The sequence below is a fragment of the Otolemur garnettii genome, unplaced genomic scaffold, assembly GCF_000181295.1.
Source record: "Otolemur garnettii isolate 467f Iridium unplaced genomic scaffold, OtoGar3 scaffold00073, whole genome shotgun sequence".
NCBI lineage: Eukaryota > Metazoa > Chordata > Mammalia > Primates > Galagidae > Otolemur > Otolemur garnettii.
In genome coordinates this window covers 3,291,277-3,309,897 of record NW_003852468.1, presented here as the reverse complement: position 1 = coordinate 3,309,897, position 18,621 = coordinate 3,291,277, and the positions used below count along the sequence as shown (strand labels likewise).

Genomic DNA, 18,621 nt, shown 5'->3' with positions numbered 1-18,621 from the left:
ATGGCATGGTGCCTACAGCAACAGGTTTCACACGTGCCTGGGCGTGGAGCCTGCTGTTCTGCTTTCTTCTTTCCAGGGGTTGGGGCACCAGACGGTGGAGCCTGAAATGAGAATAATTAAAAAGAAATAACTGAGATGTCCAGCTGAGGGACGCCTTCATCACATGTTGGTATGAAGATCTCCAGCAGAGCTCAGAGATGTTCACACTACCAACCATCTGCTGCTATTACAATCCAGGAAAAGGGCCTTTGTCTGAGGAAGGAAAGAAGCAAATGGTTTGGACGCTATTCAGTTTTTCTCATATGGGCAAGTGGAACAACCATGGGGAAAGTTACAGGGAGTCAGGGCACTTAGAATCAATCAGCTTCCCTTCTGTGGGTGACTCAGAGTCCTGCCATTCTCCCTCTGCCAATCCTGCAGTGGCCCCCCATTGCCAGGCTCCAACCCAGCACCCCAACACATTCACACTTCACCACCTCGCTTTAGCTCCTGTTCCACTGTGCACGTGCAGGCTGGGACGACTGAACTGCCCACGGTCCTGCCTTTCTCTGGCCTCCATGTCTTTGTGCTCTTTGCCACTTTCCTCAGAATACCATTTTGTTCCTTTCCCCACCCCACTTTCCAGCAGGCAGTTTGCACTTGGCCTTCACCATGTCACTAATGCTGGTCCGCTTTCCCTGACTCCTCTTTCTGCCCTGCTGCTCTCTGTCAGGTGGCAAGTAGACATTTTTATTGCTTCTACCGTAGTCTGAGCTGCCTGCTCTCAGTGTTCATCATGCTAGGTAAAAACTGTTGTCGACCTGACCGCCATCCTGTTTAAAAGGTAACCTCAGTGAGGACCACAGGGGATGAATTTTCATTATTGCTTTGCCAGCATCCTGCACAGCATTAGCACACAGTAGGTGCTAAATATATAAATGTCTTTATCAGCTTTGTCTTTGTTCCAGGTTTGTTCACTGCACTGTGCCCTGACCTGTGTTGACCCACCTCTGCTTTGCAGGTGTCAGGCAGCTGAGGAGCTCCCTTCACAGAGCCCCCTCCTACATAGCTCCTTTCTATGCCACACCAGGGCCTTTTTCCTCGTTCTTACCTTTACATATTAGGTTCCAACAGGCAGTATTACCTTGATACAAATATTTATGTAATTTTTTCTTCATACTCATTGTAAATGTGAAAAGTAAGTTGTTTCGATCAACCATCCAGGTGACTAAAGACATCTGAGCCCAAGCCTACCTCAGAAGTTGGTACGGCTTCTAAGACAGGCTTCTCACTGGCCACCTGAGGGACATGAATGAGCTTCATGCTTTCCAGATAGTGCTGGTGCTGCCTTTTCCAATCCAGGGTGTCGTACATCAAACACGCAATATTTTCAAAAATTTCAGTGCCCAATTCCAGCTATGGGTGACAGAATTAGTGACAATCAGTTATTAATTTTGTACTGTTAGAATTATATATATATGTGTGTGTGTGTGTGTGTGTGTGTGTGTGTATATACACATGTACCTTGGATCGCCCCTAACAGCTAAGCCTATCAACTTTATACAGGGAAGGCAAGTCCTAAAATCTCCAGGCCACTGGATCCCAGCCATGGTGACCAAGTTCTCATCGGCAAAATTCTTGACCTTGTTTCTCAGCCCAGTGTAACCTGTTCCCTTTGGAAGGCCAGATGGCTGCCTAATACGGTAAGAGCCTAATAAATACTTTAACTAAGTGAAACAGAGCCTGGTCATTGTTTTCAGGAATGTGCCCCATATTCTTAGTATCTCAGTTCCTACACATGTTAGGTCATCTTGATACTCTCAGCCAAAGACAAGCTGTTGACTTTCTTATCTGGCTGTGTAAGGAAAACGATGGAATCAGCTTCATTGACTCAAGTGCGCTGCGTTGTATGTGCAAGCAGTTTTTTCCTTACCTTCTTGCCGCTCTGCTTTCCTTTCACTCATGCTATCTTTGAAGAAAACCAGCATGAAATCCTGACAGACTATTGCTTCTTTAATGCTCACAAGTTTTATGAGCTGGTAAGAAAGTAACAACTAAGAGACCTCTATTATTTGGGTTTTTGTTTTCATTAGTATGAAAGCTCTATGATAGCTGGGTCTGTCTGCTTGGAAGCAAAGACTGTTAAAATAGGTCCATCCTTTGTCTGAGTTGAGGAGGCAGTGTAGAATGAGATAATTTTTTGTGGGCAGCAAATCAGAATCTGGCAGATGTCCAGGGAAGCACACGGCCCTGTCCGTCCCTATGGCACACCCGTCTACCTGGCTTCACATCCCACGCTCAGTCTGAGCCTTCTTTAGTTAAGCTTCAATCTGGCCTTTCTTGCCAAAATTCTGGCATAGAAATTTATTTTTATTTGTTTGTGTTTCTAAGAAATATAATAAAGCTTTTGCTCAATGATCCTTTAGCTTAACCTAGTTAATTTATTTTTAAATTGAACAGCAAACCACATGCTAAAGGCCGGCAAATAGCTTTAGTAACCAGGGTGTGAACTTGAGATGTTGCAGATGCACTTATTTATGTGAAGTCTTCCCTACCTTGGTTTGGGGAAACACAGCCTACTTGTTTACAGTCAAAGGCTGCATGTAAATGCTTTCCTCCATCAAAAAAGGAAAAAGGACTACTTGCTGGCTCACGTGTCTATAAGCCATCATAAGCTTACAGACAGAGCTGAGGGTGTAACACCATGTATTCTGTCTGCTCCTACTAGAAGTGGATTGATCACTTTTATATTTACTAAATCATCCTAAGTTTAAAATGAACTTTAATTTTTAATATTACATCCAATGGCCTTTTCTTCTGGAATATAACTTTGTTACTAAACCATTTTCAAGGGTCTCCTTTCCCATTATCCTCAATGTTGAGTCCCTCACTCACAAACCATGTCTTACAGAGGCATGTGAGGGCCCTAAAAGGTTCTACAGCTGGACCCAGACTACAGCCCTGGCATGACGATGATGTTCAATGAATACTTACAAACTGACAGTTAGGAGTTCAGTGTGACCAGCTGGGCGACAAGTGCCCTAACTTTCCTCAAGAGAGCTGAATGTTTTCATTGTTGGCAGTTACCTTCATGCCCAACTATGTGTTCTCTACATTAATCTTCTAATACTAAAGTCAGAAACATTATACCATTAACTAGTATTTCAAATATGTTGGTAATATTTTTCAACATAAAATAATAATTTTTCTAAATTTTGGTTGGTCACTTAAAGTGGTCCACTATCTATCTAAAAGAAGTGATCCAAACGAAATCTTCCAATGACCAGGAAATTGTGGACGCTGGCATAGGAAGCACAATGCTGGGTCTTGAAGGTCCAGGTGTATGTCGTGGAGCTCACATTTACGTTACAATGATGTAGCGGGATATACACTATTTTGGACTCAATGTATATCAGCTTGTTAGGTTTTTGCCTGGAGAACAAAGAAGACACCCAGAAAGGAGCCCTAGCTAGAGCTGGAACACACGGTACTTGGTATGAGGCTGCCTGAGAAGCAGCCTTCTCTGAATTATGGCTCAGGAATTACTACACATATGACCGGGATCTCCTATCCCCTATTGAACCAAAAACAAATACAAGTTCTTGACAGGGTATGTAGCCAGGCCTTGGTCCAAATGAGAGTAGCAGTGTTTCTTGAAAATTTTAACGTGTGGGTGTGGGTTTTATTAGCCATACATTTTTATGTGCATTGGAGAACAGCCATTATGGGAGAGAAAGAGAAGAAAGCTGGCTTTGAGGTGGGATTTCAAGGTCCTTACCCAAACATATCTCACATTTGTTGAATATAATCTAGAATTCCAATAAAACAGGGTAGAATAGTCATAGTACTACATTACTCAGAATATCCTGTCTTTGGGATAGGAAAACATACTGGCCCAATGTAATGAGAAGCTGTAAGGACAGAGGACAGTGGGTCCTGTTCTGAGTTGGGCTGAGAGGTGGGAGACTGAAAGACAAAGCAGGAAAGCCTGGCATCTTCAGATGAAGGTGTGGGGGAGGCAAAGCCCAGGGGAGTCTGTAGAGACCAGTTTTGCCTCCGCTGCAGCAATTCTGCATTCAGCCTCCTCTTCCAAGTCCAGGACAGGCTGACTCTCTTCCTTGCTATTGACAAGGTATCAGACCTAAGTGCTCTGTTCCTACAATAGTGACATCTAATACCTTGTGTTGAGGGTCTTTATAACTCAACTTATTCAGGTTCCTTCCATACTCCAGGGTTCAAATCTGGCCTCTTTCCCCAGTGTTTTCACTTACTCAACTAAGTGCACCTCGTCTCAGGGAGATAGAAGCAAAGACTCTCAGTGTTGGAAGTGTTCGTGCACCAGCCTGTGGCCATGGCAGTCTACCCTTTGATGCAGAAACAGTTCCTGGCTTTGCTCTCACTCTCCTTTACAGTCAGTGGTTCTGTTCTCAGCTACCCACAGTCACTGCACACAGGCTCTACCCACCTCCTGGACCCCAGTTTGCCCAGCTCCTCTCAGAGCACTCACTTGACATGGTCCTCCTAAGGACTCTGCCTTCATTTCATCTCCCTTGATGTTGAAATATACAGTCTTTCAGGGCATTCAATACCCCTGAGTGCCTGTGTGTTGGGATCAACTAGAGAGAGACCTGAGAGGCTTTCTGTAATGGAGGGATGCCTGAATGCCTCCCAAACCTTCTTGGTAAGTAGTCACTCGACATTGTCTCTTTATAAAAACAAAGCAAACCAAACCAAACCAAAATAAAACTCACTACTTTCCCAAGTACCCCCATTTCTTCTCTTTCTGAATTAATAGAAAACTTAGGGTGTGTTCCATAGAACTGAGCACCTGGATGTGTGACACCTTGTCCTTTGCTTCTCTGTTTCTTGGTTTTTCTTGCCTCTCTGCAAAGTCCTTAGTACCACACAACAGCAAATGCTCTCAGGAAAAGCCTGCTAATTGTGGGGCCAGGGTCAAGTCATCCTATTAGGATAGACTGTGTTGGCCAAATACATTAAAAACAAGGTTTTGGCAATAAAAGCAACAGCTTAGAAAGACAACGTTTGAAGTTATACTTAAAGAAAGATAGACAACTAATTCAACGGGCTATACAATTTGCTATTTGCACAAATAACATATAATTAAGATTCTAATTACTACCTGGAACATTGTTGGTGTATGAAACAAAGCCATGTGTTACCAAATAAAAGAATCACCATCTTTTATCTTCATCTGCTGCATCTTATTTTTTGTTATTAAGTCATAATTCATATACTAAAGGCTAGAGAATCAGCTTAAACCACTAGGCATTCAATATTGTCATTCTAAAGATAAAAGAGCCTAGCATACAACCTTGTGTCTCTAACCTCAGTTATCATCTTTGACATGAATAATGTGTTAGATTGGGCTGTAGTGTCACATGCTACAACCACATACCCCCGTGAACGCTGTACTCACCATTTTCTCATTGTCTGACCAGTCAGAAGGAAAAGCAGCTGCCTTGACAGTGTGTTCAAGCCGAGCGACATCAAAGAGGTTTGTTTCAGGTTTCTCATTATTCAGGATTGGTTCCAAGTACTTCCAGAATACTTTAAGTTCTTTTACAGCATCCTTTTTCTTCAAGTTTTCAGCTTCTATCTCTAGTAAAAGCAACATTTTTATACTTCAAAATGAGAGTGCTGAATTTCTTCCCAATTTAAGTGAATGCGGTGAGTTCTATGCATTGCAAGATGTCTGTATAGTACTAGAAAATGCAAATGAAGAAATTAACTTTTGAGAAGTTTTGGAAACTGGCATACAGTTATGAAATCAGATGATTTTATTTCTGGGATTGATATGAGCTTATCCTAACCCTTCATTTTAGGGTTCTTGGTCACTTGAGGCCCAGAAAGATTTTGACAACAACACTCCTTTTGAGAGCTAAATACTTTCAAGATTTCCATCACTTTTAGATTGTATCTGTATGGGATCAGTTTTTCTACCAAATCCCTTTTTGACCATTGCAGGGTCTATTACATAACTGGTGAGAAATGTAGTTCATTTAGTTCTCCTCCTCCAATGGCTAAAAACTGATCGGACCATGATTTATGGTTCAGTTAACTTTTGGTCACATTACAATAGCAAGAGGCTTCTCTGGGCATTTGGACTCTGTCTGTCAGTGACAAGAGTTCCATACAGTTACACTTGAAAATTTGCTTAAATATTTATGTTTTTTTAAATTTTATCATAACTGTGTACATTAATGCAATCATGGAGTATAATGTGCTGGTTTTATATACAATTTGAAATGTTTTCATCAAACTGGTTAACATAGCCTTCATGGCATTTTCTTAGTTATTGTGTTAAGACATTTATATTATACACCTAGTAAATTTCACAAGTACCTTGTAAGAAAACTAAACAGTAGTTTCTACTACTAAGATCATATTATTCACTTATAAAATATGCTTTTCTATTATTTCACTTCTATGTATTAACTGTTTTTAATAGAGAAATTATGTTTGCAGTGTACACATTTTCACACTGGCTTCAATAATCAACTATTCTATGTTATAACTATCCTTTGGGTTAGGAGTAGCCTAGGTTTGAGTCTCAGCTCTTTTACTTAATAACTGCCTCGAGACCGAGAGTGCTTTTTGGTAAAATGGAAATAGTAAAACCTACTTCCTAGGTTTGCCATGAACATTACATGAACCAATGTACTTAAAGTCCTTAGCACTGAGCCCAGTCCCAGGACGTGCCCACTATTTGGTAGCTATTATTATTATCAGGGGTAACTATTTATAATTTTGAATATCAATTAAAAATGTAGTGTTGTAAAAATTAGGATGTGGCTAGTAAGTTACCAATCACTCTGCAAATTATATTATTAATGATTAACAATAAAAGCAAGAGGATATAGCAGAAAAAGCTTGGGTTTCCAGTAACACAAGCTTATACCAAATCCCAACTCTATTTCTGAAAGTATAGTGTGTTTTTTTGCTCCTTTTCCACAGTTAGTTGAGCAAATTTCCTTACGTGAAATGCCCAATGTTGAAAATGGTAGAATAGGAGCGTGGTTGGAACTTTATCCTAAAACTTCCTTGTGTAAGCCCAGGAATATAAAGTGCCCTCTCTGACTTATCACAGTAAGTCAGTAGCAAAGCAGGGCAAGAATACAAGGCTATGACCTCCTTCGGACCATCTGGTGACTGTGCTTCTGTAAGTACAGATTATCAATAGCCATCCACCCAGCCACACTCTAGGTAAAAGTTGTTGATCTAATGTTCTGAGAAAAGCTGTTGGATAGCCAAGTCTTCTGAGCTGTGGTCTATGTTTTCTGTGTCTACACAGGAATATAAATACAGAGTGTGATTTTAATTTGCAAAATTTACAACACTTGGCTAGCGCAAGTAGAATGAACAGCAAATCAAAGTCATGAAAGGATTTAATAATGTGTATGTTGTATATGTTTTGAAAAGCAAACTCTATTTGCACTGTAAGGACCTCAGGTAATATTGAAGGATTCGGCGAGCTGTGCAGTAGACTGCATACCTTCTGGCTGAAGAAGAACTTCCTGCTGCTGGCTAAGTGCTGCCAGGTGTGTCTGCAGAGGCTCATAATTCTCTGCAGATATTTTAATCACGCTGGTTATAGGAATGCCAAGCTCAGTCATAATTGCTAATAGCTGAGGATTTTTGAAGCCCACAACTATAATGTAATGTTCGGCACCGTCATCTGGCTCATCATCTGCTCAAAATACCACAAAGAAGAGAAGCCATCATTGTAAAACAGAACAGGTTGCACGCAGCCAGTGCAATGGCTGTATACATTATACATGCATTTACAATCCCTCTGGCTTGCCAAAAATGATCCAGTTGGTTGGAATGCATTCATGTTGACTGTTTTTCATTATTGTCTTTCCAGTATCAAGGCTGTGACCATTTTACAAAATATTAAATCACTTTTGCAAATGAGACATAGGCATAATAGCAGGACAAACATATATGGGGCCTGTGGTCATGGAAAATGAGTGCTTGCATTTTTGCCAGAGTTTAGCCTGTAACTGTTTTTGGTTTTAATCTCTCTTGAGCAACTGAGTAAAGCATCTGGCTTTACTCCTGAATTACGAGTAGCTGCAGCTTAGTGGTATTTTATAAGTAGAGGTGTTTATAGGAGAGGGAAATATTGAATATGAACATACTCTTTTATCAAAGTATTGTATGCATTTATGTCAGTAGGTATGAATGTGAGTAGAGGTCATGTGGCACTATGTATTCACTACATTACATTTTAAAAATATACATTATGCACTTATGGTACCTAAAAATATTCTCCTCTATTTTCCTCTGAGGTTCTTTTGTTTTATTAATATTAAAACATGAGTTTACTTTGTAATGTGTTATTCTGAGGATTGAGAATAATTGCCATTTTAATATTGATAGTTCATAGTATATGAAAACATTACATTTCATAATTGACCATGAAGATCAATTTACAAATAGTGGAACTGAGGCAAAACTTCATTCTTCCAGATTAATATAAGGGTATATACAATTAGGTTACATTGCTTATACTAGGTAAAGTCCAAGTAGTAGTTGAGCCCCTCACTCCAGAAGCACAACTTTTAATTTTTAGGTAATAATCTTTCTTCTATGACTAAACAAATCAATGCTGATATTGCCCATGGAGTCCATAATAACATTGCTGCTGAGTGTCATGGATTTAGAGCAGAGATATATGCAGGGGGTCAACTAGTAAAGGGTGTGAAAGCCCACTGCTATGTTACTTAAAATTATAGATTATAGAGGATCTCTTCTTCTGGGTTTAAAGGAAGGCAGCAATTAATTACTTATAGTTGCCTCTTGTGAATCATTTTTATATTAACAACCTAAAATAGAAGAAAATTCTAGCCTATAATCCTAGCACCCTGGGAGGGCAAGGCAGGTGCGTTGCTTAAGCTCAGGAGTTTAAGACCAGCCTAAGCAAGAGTGAGACCATGTCTCTATTAAAAATAGAAAGACTAGCTGAGTGTTGTGGCAGGCACCTGTAGTCCCAGGTTCTAGGGAGACTAAGGCAAGAAGATTGCTCAAGGCCAAGAGTTTGAGGTTGCTGTGAGCTATGATGCCACAGCACTCTACCCAGGGCAACAGAGCGAAACTCTGTCTCAAAAAAGAAGAAAAGAAGAAAATTTGAGTTGCCATATCTTGGACAAAATAATAGTGGGAAATGTTGGAGTTAGAAAGCTATCTATGCACTCTGTGAGACACAAATTACCTGGTCTAATTTTCTTACCAGTATATTTCACTCATGACAATAATCACTTTTTACTTTGCTTTGTAATTGTGTCTGACTTTGCTTTGTTCCTAATAAGATAGTAAACTCCTTGGCACCACAATCAGCTGGCTATTTCAGCCCTTATTTATACTGCATAAGTGGTTCTACCAAGACATGCTAAATAAATATTTGCTTAAAAACATAAATGAATTGCAAATAGAAATAGTTTTTCTATTATAGTGTCCTGGGGAATAAGTGATAATGGTTTTTATTTATTTATTTATTTTCATTATTATTTTTTTGAGACAGAGTCTCACTGTGTCACCCTCAGTAGAGTGCCGTGGCATCACAGCTCACAGCAACCTCAAACTCTTAAGCTTAAGCTATTCTTTTGCCTCAGCCTCCCAAGTAACTGGGACTATAGGCGCCTGCCACAATGCCTGGCTACTTTGTTGTTGTTGTTGTTGTTGATGATGTAGTTGTCATTATTGTTTATCAGGCCTGGACCCAGGTCCAACCCGCCAGCCCTGGTGTATGCAGCCGGCACCCTAGCTGCTGAGCTATAGGGGCCAAGCCTGATAATGGTTTTTAAAGAGTGAAAAGTCTGGGAAAGACGAAGCATTGCTGTTGGAATGATTCCTGAAGTTGCATGACAGGTCATGAAGCAGGAAGTGAAAGAACTTACTGACCTATGTAAGATTTGCTGTCTTCATCTTCTCCTCTCCTTTTTAACTGCGTGATCTTTCTCGCTGTTGTGCTGGCCTCAGGCTGTTCCTTTCCTTTTCCTTTGGCAACCTTTGATGCAGACTTCTTCTCCTTGGGAGATTTTGCTTTCCCTTTATCTTTTTCTAACTTATACTTGTCTTCTGTCACCTGGAAAGAGAGAATGCTTTTTCTCCAGATCATATAGTGAGCAAGCAAACAATGGCATTTCTACTGTCAGGTGAATTAATTCTCCTTGTCAGTCAGTCACTTGCTTACTCACTTATTTTTCATTTTTTAAGTCGGGATAGTGGAGATTCCAGCTTGAGTTCAAGTTTTGATAAGGCAAATCTACAAATGAGGAGGACTAGAGAAGTGGGTGCCAGGAAGTCATTTATACAAAGAGCCTTCTGGAATAGAATTCATCTCAAAAGAGTGAAGTGCAGCTTAAGAAGTCATCTCAGGTGTTTGGAGGCGGGGGGAACGATTCTGAGTACATTGTGGTGTCAGGAATTTAGCTTTACCTTTTAGCCTAACCCTAGAGAGCTTACAGATGGGATTGATTATTAAAAATAAAACAAAACAAAAATTAAAAATAAAAAGGAAAACCAGAAATAGCAGTTTTTTCTAAAATCTCCTTGATAAAGCTCTTCAAAGTTTAAGTAATATACTGACCATTTTTAAAGATTAAAGGATTTTTTTGGAACTTAGACTTACCATATTATTTCTATTATGAACCTACTTTAAAATGTACAGACATAACCAGTGGTTACTATTTGATGCACTCAAAGATGGTATCACCACAAAACATCAGTTGGTAGCATGAATGTTCTTACACCCTCCTCTGGGGTATGCTTAGATTACCATGTACTGTGTGATTACCCGTTTTTTTTTTCTTTTCAAATAGTTGGCAAAAATATTATACAGTATTTCATAATGTAATTACACTTTCGATTCATGTGTTTATAGATACATATTGGTTGTGCGCCTAGAAATACTATAGCAGTGCTGGATCATAAGGATGTGTACAGAAGGTCCATATTAAGTTTATATTGTTATTTTTTCCACACCCAATAAAACTGAAACAAAAATAATTAAACAAATGATTGTTGTGACATCTTGGAGTCTGATATCTATTTTTTAAAAAAAATAAAAATTGTCAGAGCAATCAGGAGAGGAAAAGAAATAAAGGATCCAAATCAGGAAAGAGGAGGTCAGACTATTGCTTTTGTTGATGACATGATCTCGTATCTAGAAAATCCCACAGATTCCACTAAGAGACTCCTGGAATTGATAAATAACTTCAGCAAAGCCTCAGGTTACAACATCAATGTACATAAATCAGTAGCATTTCTATATACCAATAACAGTCAAGCTATGAGAGTCAAATCAATACCATTCACAAGAGGTACAAAGAAAATAAAATTCCTCAGAACATACTAAACCAAGGAGGTGAAAGTTCTCTATAAGGAGAACTACAAAACTCAGAGGAAAGAAATTGTAGAAGATATAAACAAATGGAAAAATATATCTTGCTCAAGGATTAGTAGAATCAATATTGTTAAAATGGCCATACTGGCTTGGTGCCCATAGCTCAGTGGTTAGGGTGCCAGCCACATATATTGGAGCTGGTGGGTTCAAACCTAGCCTGGCCTGCTAAACAATAAAAATAACCAGGCATTATGGCAGGCACCAGTAGTCCCAGCTACTTGGGAGGTTGAGGCAAGAGAATCACTTAAGCCCAAGAGTTTGAGGTTGCCAAGAGCTATGACACTACAGCACTCTACTAAAGTGATGTAGTGAGACTCTGTCTCAAAGTAAATAAATAAATAAAATAAAATGGCCATCCTACCAAAGTGATACCAACATCATATTTCACACATCTAGAAAATTAATTACGCGCTTCATTTGGAATTGGGAAAGTGCCCAAGTAGTCAAAGCAATCTTAAGAAAAAAGAACAAATCTGTGGCGGCATCATGCTATCAGACTTCAACCTTTACTACAAGGCTATATTAAGCAAAAACAGCACAGTATTGGTACAAGAATAGAGAACTCAGATATAAAACCATCTACCTACAGCCAACTGATTTTTGACAAAGCAGACAATAGTGCATGCTGGGAAATGAAGTCTTATTCAATAAGTGGTGCTGGGAAAACTGGATAGCCATATGCAAAAGAGTGAAATAAGACCCTTATAATATCTACTTATTTAATATATCTCTGAGGTCATTAAATCTAAGTTTGAAGAACTCTAACACATTAGAGATGGGAGGAAAAGGACATGTTGCTTTGATACCCAGCTAACAGAATATGCCACAGAAGGGGTAAGGAGAATCTTGTATTCCCTATGGCTTCTAGATGTTCCAGAGAACCCAGTTTAGCCTGGACGTGCAGAAGTAGTGTTAGTGGTGCCCATGAGTTCTCTATGTATGCACAGTACTTCTGGATGCAGTAGAGCTGAAGTATTGCTGCCCTTGAAACTTGCTCCTCAACATCAGGAAAAGACATCAGCAGAGACTGCAGGTGTCACTCATGGCCTTGGGCGGAGGCAGGTACAGACTATGAAAGAGCCCCATCCTTTCAAGAAAATGAAGAGAATTTCAATATGAAGAGAGCATATGTACATAGTAAAATTAACACCTAAGAAGAGCTGGGGGCAAGGATACAAAGAATGTATGTTCTGGAGTGGAAATGTGGTTTGAGGAAACAGCTCCAGCCCAGACAGTAAAAGAGGGATAGAAAGAGTAGGAGGGCATTGTCAAAGGCAAGCTTGTGGGACTCCATGGTCTTCCTTGGCATGTTCCAAATCATGCAAAAGAAGTAATCTTAATAATAAAACATCAGTGAGAGCAGAAGTTCTGAGAATGTGTGGGATACCAGCATTCATTTACTCGTTGATTTATTCAATGAATATTTTTATGAGCTTCAATTCCTGTCCCAGGTTTCCTCAGCAGCAGAGAGCAACATAAGCAGAGGCTGTAGCTGTCACTCACAGCCTTGAGGACAGGCAGTAAGGAGAGCACAGGTAAGGCACAGAGGTGTGAAAAGGCCCAGTACTTCTCTCAGAAACAGAATAAATTGGTACCAAAAGCAGGGCTGGGCTCTTTCCCCTTGAGCTTACACACTATGTTGGGAGAAAGAAAAAAAACTTGAACAGATAAAAATATAACTACAAATTTTACTAAGAATAAAACCCAGAGTAGTCATACAAGTACAACTGAGGAGCCCACTCTCATAGGTGGGTAATTCCTCTCCAAGGAAGTGACATTTGAGCAAAGACCTGAAAGATGAATCATCCTTATGAGAAGCAGGGAGAAGGAAAATGTGTGTGTGAGATCCTGAGACATAAAGGACCTGAGTATCCAAAGAACTGAAAGGAGCTGAACAGGGATGGAGATTGGTGAGCAAGGGGGACGGTGGCCCCAGAGGGGGAGCAGGAGGCTGGGCCAGGCTTTCAGGGGTTGGGAGACAGGGGTAATAAGTTTAGATCTTATTATAAATTCAACAGGAAGAACATAAAGGGATTTAAGTGGTAGGGAAGATTTACGATTCTGCAAGATTGGAAATCAGAAGACCAGTAAGGAAACTTTAGCAATAGTCCAGATAAAATCTAATAGTGACTCAGTTTAAGGTGGTAACAGGGGGAAGAAAAGAAGATGGATTTGAGATGTATTTTGGACGGTGAAACTTGGAGGAGCAGAAACATTACCTCTGAGGAGACAATGCTCTGGATTGTTTGAGCACCCACTTACAGAGAGAAGAATGGGAGAGAAACGGTCTTTACTTAATGTGAGCAGACTATTAACCTGGAGATGCCCCTGAGTTGTTAAAGCAGCAATTGGATATACACAATCTCTTCTCACAAGAGAAGTGTGGCTAGAGTTACAAATTCAAATGTGGATAACATATATTTATAGATAGTAGACAATTGTATAGGAAGAGATGAATCATCTTAGGTAAGAGTTCTTGAGAAATATATGAGAATTGAGCCTGTGAGCATGCTGGGAACTCCAACACTTACAACTGGGCACAGGGAGAGATGCCAGCCAAAGACAGAAAGAAGTGGCTGAAAGGGCAGGAAAATTATGTAGAGTGGAGCCAGAGAACTAAGGACTCAGAAAAGGCAAAAAAGATAAGCATTGTCAGTCGTAGGTAACATTAACAAGAACAATTATGGTGGAGCATAGAGGCAGCAAGTAGGAAAACCACTTTTATGGGCAACTGTTTTGAGTTTGGTGATGAAGGGGAACAAGTGCTGGGTTAATTGTTGGTGGTTAAAGGATGGAAGGGGATATGAGGTATGTATGTATGCAGGTAAAATCAAGAAATGTTGTGTTTTCAGGCTGATGGAATGATTCAGCAGAGAGGAAAGGTTGAAGATACGGTGGGGACGGGGGGCTAAAATTCTTGAGCAAAGAAGATGCAGTAAGATCTAAAGAGTGTGCCAACGACTGGACCTGGATAGAGAAGAGACAATTTCTTAGTTTAACAGAAGCAGCAAGGAGAGGTATGGATGCAAGAGGGAGAGATATCAGGATGGTGTTGAGGGAATATTTTAATTTTTTCAAGTGAAGCATGAGACCAGGTCACTAACTGAGAAAAGGCAGGTAAGAAGTAGGTTTGAATTGAGAAGATAACATCAAAGTCATTAGAGATTGAGGGAGCAAGCTTATTGAAGAAACAGGTCACTGTTGAGAATTTACTGAGATTGTTAATTTCAAATCAAACCAGTCTTTTTAGTTGTGTAAATTCCTCTAGTTTGGCTTAGCTGGTCATAAAAATAGTGGATCATGGAGTCCATCTTGGGAGAGGTTTTGAAAAATGATTATGATGGAAGGAGAGAACAAAGGGATGGAGAGTTTGCAAAAGAATGGTTATAGTGATCTGGACCACAGAATCTAAGCCAAACCAATAGTGGGAGAAGACAATGAATAGAAAGTATTAGGATCTATGGACTGGAAGATGTTGGATCATAAGAGGTAAGGATAGGAAGTGTCCTGGGTTAGAGAATTGGAGAGCGCGAGACCAGAGGTGATGAGGGCATTGGTGGTGACAAGGTTCATGTATGGCCGTGGGAGAGAATGTTTGAGGTGGAGTGGAGGAAATGACCATTAGAGAGCTGAGAGGCCAGTACGGAGAGCATTGGTCAGCAACAGCAATCGTAGAAAAAGAACAGGCAGAGAGGCAGAGAATTGGCAGCATTGAATCAAAATTGCCCAGGGCACAGGGTGTCCTGATAGATTGAAAGGAGGGTCTGCACAACCTGGGAGGGACAGGGGGCTGCATCAGTCCATCAGGGCTTAAGCCACTAAAATAACTCCCTTCACACCCAGTTAAGACTCGAGGTCCTTTACATAACTTCCTGACTGTCTGACTTCTCTTGTACAACTTGTCTACAGGAAGAGAACTTTTAGTAAAAGCTGACGGGTCTGTCCTACAAAACTGACAATAATATTTACAACAGCAAATTAGCAAACGGCTATTCTAATTATGGCTATCCTTGGCATTATTATTATTCTAATCATTTTTTATCAATATTATTAGTTTCTTTGTGTTGAGTTTTTACTATAGGCTGGATATTGCATCTTGTCAAGTCTTCACAGATACAAGGGGTAGAGCCTTATCTTCCATTTATAGAGGAAGAAACTGAGGCTGAGTGATGGAGCAATCTCTAGTAAGTGACAAAGCCAGGCCAGTTTGGGTCTTTTTAATAGATCATAAGGCACCCCCGGTCAGTGCCCCTGGGTCCAGCTGGCCTGGAGGTGCTGGTAAGATCCAGATGGGTCTCTAGCAGCCAAGACGCACATTGTGGCTAATTCACTAACGTGTGGCAGCCTGTGCAGCTGCTTGGTAGGCGGCAGGACTTGCCGCAGAAAAATCCCAACTTTGCCATCAAAATCCACCAGAAACTCCCACAACTGCAATTTTTAATAAAATCTCAGGGTGATCTTTTAATCTGAAAGGAAGAAACCATTTTAGGTTAAATTATTCTAAAGTTTACCTGTAAGAATAAACATGTACTCATCTATACATTGCTTTATTTCATTAAGCCACAGCTATTTGCTGGGTACAGTAGAAATTTTAAAGAAGAGTTGTTATTTTTTACCACTACCACTGCCCCAACCCCTACTGCAGCCCTGAGTTAGACAGTGAGGGCCCCCTGCCCTGCAGGTTTTAAACTAATATCCACTAACATTGAAATTATCAATATCTACTTCCCTTACCTTCACAAAAGTGTTTTTAAAGAGGACCCTTATAAATCCTGACTTATATCTTTAACTTTTTCATTTTGAAAAGTATAGTTACTGAAAATTTGGGAAAAATATAGAGCTTATAAAAATCACCATAATTCTGCCACTCAGAGAAGATGAGTGAAGAAGATATTTAACTCATTCTTTCAAATTAGTTTTTTGCATCATTTTCACACAGTCGCTGTTGGTCTCTCTATATAATTTGGGGTTCTTCATTTTCCATTTAACAATGATGTATCTTCAATATGTAGAATTTCAAGAAGTATTGCTATGTACAGAATTTCCCAGGTAAAGGAAGGACTCTGGTGCAGAGAAACCACACAGAGAAGAGAAGTGGATGGAAGCACCGGGGCCCTCCTGGGCTCCAGCTACTGGCTGAGGTGTCCTTGATAGATGACTGAACATGGTCCTTGCCCTACCCAGCCCCTCTGCTCTCCTCACGTGGCTGACAACAATGATCTCTCTCCTGTGTTCAATCTATGTCTCGTTTCTCCTGCCCTCCACATTCAAACTGAACCAGGACAGTCCTTTTGTACTTCTGCTTCTGGACAGTGATTGACTGCTTGGCTCCCAGAATTCTACCTTGGTCCAAAGGTGAAACATCCTTTTTACCATGCCCTAATCACAGGAAAATCACCTCCTGACTTTTCTTCCCTTTTCCTCACATTCTGGGTAAGCCCTTCCCACCTATGGGTTTATATCTTGACTTAGAACGTGGCAGGAACAAAAGAGTGAACCAGATGAGGTAAGCATTCAGCTAAGCCCACCCCTCTATCACGAACTAGAGTTAGTTCACACAAACTCACTCTCTGGCCCTTCTTGCTCCTGGATAACAAACATATGTGTTCCCATGCTACGGTCATCTGCTTATGACTTTAAAAACTCAGAAGGAATGCTTACCAATTCAAGGCAAAAATTTAGGAGGGGCGTATTAAAAAAGTCCCTCTTTCTACCATGTTTGGGGAACACATGTTCCCCCAGCATATGAAGGGAGACTCAAGTCCACTGCAGAGTGCATTTTTGTTAAAATGCATGGGAAGCATCTGGATGCCTCCTACTGTGAGAAGGCTTTGGATAGGCACAGAAATTTCTTAACCAGCTAAGCTACATAGCAGATGTGAGTTCCTGTCTTAGCAGTAACCACAGAAAAAGTGTTAGCATCTCACATACTCAATTGAGTAGCAAATGACACCTACCTAGAATTCTTAATCTTAAATTATTCTCAATTTTTAAAGGGAAAAATAAAAATTTTTCCTTCTCTGTAATGGGGCAACCTGGTTAATTGATACTTCAAAAGATTTGAGATCATATTTTATTTCTCAATAATGTCTTCATGTCAAAATTCAGATATAGTGAGCAGGTATTCATTCTTTTATTCCTGATGAAAGGAAGGTAAATGGTAAAAGTTGATGGACATCGAACAGCCATGCTTCATCTCACTCTTGAAGTTAGCACTGTATCCACATAAGCACGCATAACTTTGTGTTTCGTGTATGATTATCAGAAGATCCTCACAGTAATATTACTGAGTATATAAATAAGAACACATGCCCATGGAGCTGGTCACTGTCTCACTCCACTGTGGTTTTTAAGAAGCTGGGTCTTCTCAGTGCTCCCTCTGCCTCAGAAACAGTCTTTTCCGCTGGCCCCAGACTGTGGGAGCCCAAGAGATGGCTTGAAAAAGAATGCAAAGGATCAAGCAAATTTGAGAGTCAGTTAAATATTAAACATTTATTTTCATCATCTTTAATTATCTACTGTGTTATTAAATCTCCAAGAGGGATCATTTTCATTTTAAAACAGAAGATTAGTTGTAAATGCCATAGAGCCCATTCTGGAAACACATGGTTATGGCAACATTTTGGGGCCCCATGAATCCAATGCAATATGCTAAGGAAATTGTCCAAAATATGGGGAAAATACCTAAAAAACTACATGATTTACTATGAAAAATATGGAAATGAATGGTTAAGAAAATTATGTTTGTCAGTAAAATATTACATAACCAGTAACAATGATAGATACGGACACTGCAGTGAAGAGTTAAGTCATGATCTATTTTAACTAAAAAAAAGCTGGATTAAAAATATTCTTACTACATAAAGAAACAACCCCATGAAAGGAAACAGAAAGGAAATGTGTGAAGCTGCTCATGTCGTAACCGGTTTTACGGCAGTGTGGGTGTTCCGTTTTCTTTTTCTATATTTTCTATATCGTTGTGGAGAGACTTCATCACCAAATCAGCAAACATTATCCTACCTCACCATCCTGAATGGCAGGGAGAAGGCGTGAGGGTGAGGAATAATCTCAGGAAGTGTAGTTCTTAGAGACTCCCCAGAGACCGGGTCCTTTCTGGGCAGCGGCTGGGACTGGATCTAACTCCGGATTCCCTGGGGAACCATAGCTGGTTAGCTCAGTGGTCTTCCTCTTTGGTGAGTTCTGTTTCCTCCCTT

The 18,621-nt window shown here is 40.1% G+C and overlaps 1 protein-coding gene across 1 annotated transcript in view; it reads right to left on the bottom strand.

The window, feature by feature from the left end:
* Positions 1-18,621, bottom strand: part of SPAG17 (sperm associated antigen 17) — a 248,348-nt gene that overhangs the window by 156,739 nt on the left and 72,988 nt on the right. The window contains exons 5-9 of the mRNA XM_012807634.1: positions 9,904-10,087; positions 7,493-7,687; positions 5,417-5,598; positions 1,234-1,395; positions 32-101 (exon numbers count right to left, since the gene is read on the bottom strand). Coding sequence (XP_012663088.1) covers positions 32-101; positions 1,234-1,395; positions 5,417-5,598; positions 7,493-7,687; positions 9,904-10,087 — 793 coding nt within the window. The remainder of the gene's footprint in view (positions 1-31; positions 102-1,233; positions 1,396-5,416; positions 5,599-7,492; positions 7,688-9,903; positions 10,088-18,621) is intronic.